General features: G+C 54.0%; 1 protein-coding gene across 1 annotated transcript in view; it reads left to right on the top strand.

The window, feature by feature from the left end:
* The window catches only part of gtse1 (G-2 and S-phase expressed 1), a 7,575-nt gene extending 5,976 nt beyond the window's left edge, over positions 1-1,599 (top strand). The window contains exons 7-10 of the mRNA XM_019881762.1: positions 219-508; positions 593-770; positions 847-963; positions 1,465-1,599. Of these exons, the coding sequence (XP_019737321.1) occupies positions 219-508; positions 593-770; positions 847-963; positions 1,465-1,554 (675 nt within the window). The 3' untranslated portion in view covers positions 1,555-1,599. The remainder of the gene's footprint in view (positions 1-218; positions 509-592; positions 771-846; positions 964-1,464) is intronic.
* Positions 1,600-1,607: the final 8 nt, after the last annotated feature.

Genomic DNA, 1,607 nt, shown 5'->3' with positions numbered 1-1,607 from the left:
GCAACCGGCTGCTAGTGCTAACTGTTTATGGTTAACTGAGCGGAGAGTAGCTCGCGCTCACTGTTAGCGGAATGGGGTCACCATATTTGTGTTAATGACTAACTGACTGTTAGCAGCCAGAAAAGCACCCAACTTGCTGACTTGCAAGGAGGAACGCCGCCCTCAGTGTTCGTACATCAGTGTGCTAATCTTACTTACGCCGCCGCCCCCAATCGTGACGCAGCTATTGCATCTCTTGTCGTCGCTTACTTATGACGTGGTCACCCATCTGCCCCTTCCCGGTTGTTAGCCTTCAACCAAAGGCCTCAAGTGGCCCGCTGACGCCCTCTGCAGGAGCAAGCAAACCTCTGCAGTTGCATTCCCAGCGTCCCTCCGGTCTCCCCACGCCGCTCAAACGCCGGGCGTCGGCCATTCCCGCGCCGACGCCCGGCAGCCAGAGCCGAAACTCCAGACCCCCCAGAACGCAGGCCGCCTCGGACTCGGACTGCCCCCCCAGGACCTGCCCCAGGTGACGATTTGACAGCCAAAAGGAAAGTCGCGCCGGCAACTGATAGCGGATAGCCGCGCTGACGGTTGTTTTCTCTCCGCGTAGTCCCGCCCCCCTCGATTCTAATAGGGCAGTGCCTGTCGACGTGCAGCCCTTCTGTCTGGAGGAGGAGCCTCCCGCCGAGCCCAGCCAATCAGAGAGCCCGGAGGGCAAAGAGCCATCCCGTCGCGGCCAATCGGAGCCCAGCGAAGACCTCGTCCGGCCGGAGAGCGCCAAACGGGAGGTGGGCCCCGGGCCGGCCGGAACCACCTCGGACCACCTGACGTCGTCGACCGCTTGACTGTGCCTCCTTCCTTTAGGTTCTTTTGCTGGACCTTCCTGCTCCGATGCCCCCGACCCACGAGAAACTGCTCATCGACCTGAGAAACACTCCGGACTGGATCCGAAACGGCACCAAGAACTGTACCGCCATGCAGGTACAAACTACTTCCCACTAACGGAAGTGAATCTCGCCGTATCTTCGCCGTTCACTTGTCTCTTCTTCCCTCCTTTTTTTTTTTTTTTTAGTTGATGCAAGTGTGTTAGTAGAGCAAGTTTGCCAGCCAATGCATTTCGAAGAGCCTCATCTGAAGGTGGTTTGATTGTGCGGAACCTTTGCATACAGATTTTTTTTTTTTTTTTTTTGATGTAACGTGGTTTCATGCCTGCGTACATGCTAGATCCATGACGTTGGTGCTTTGCACATCATTGTTTGTCCGTTACACAACACGGCAAATAAATTCAAACAAAGGTTTGAAGCCGCGCGGAGACACCAAACGACCGTTGAGGTCCTGTTTGTAGCCACACAACTGTTACTCACATGTCAGTTCGATTGTCTTTTTGTAAAGCATTTCCTGTTGATGGCCAGGAAGTGACAAATGGTTCGCTTGAAGAAAAAAAAATAAATTTGAAGCACATTGTTTGTTGTTGTGTTTCAGCAGCTGATTGACTTAAGTTCGCCGCTCATCAAGTGGAGTCCGGAAGACAAGAAGGAGAACAGCGCCCCCCTCATCAACCTGTCCTTCTGAAACGTGCACACACTGAGTGATGTGTGTGTGTGTGTGTGTGTGTGTGTGGAGGG

This window comes from Hippocampus comes, unplaced genomic scaffold (genome assembly GCF_001891065.2).
Source record: "Hippocampus comes isolate QL1 unplaced genomic scaffold, H_comes_QL1_v1.1 scaffold299, whole genome shotgun sequence".
NCBI lineage: Eukaryota > Metazoa > Chordata > Actinopteri > Syngnathiformes > Syngnathidae > Hippocampus > Hippocampus comes.
This window is presented reverse-complemented; position numbering and strand designations above follow the sequence as displayed.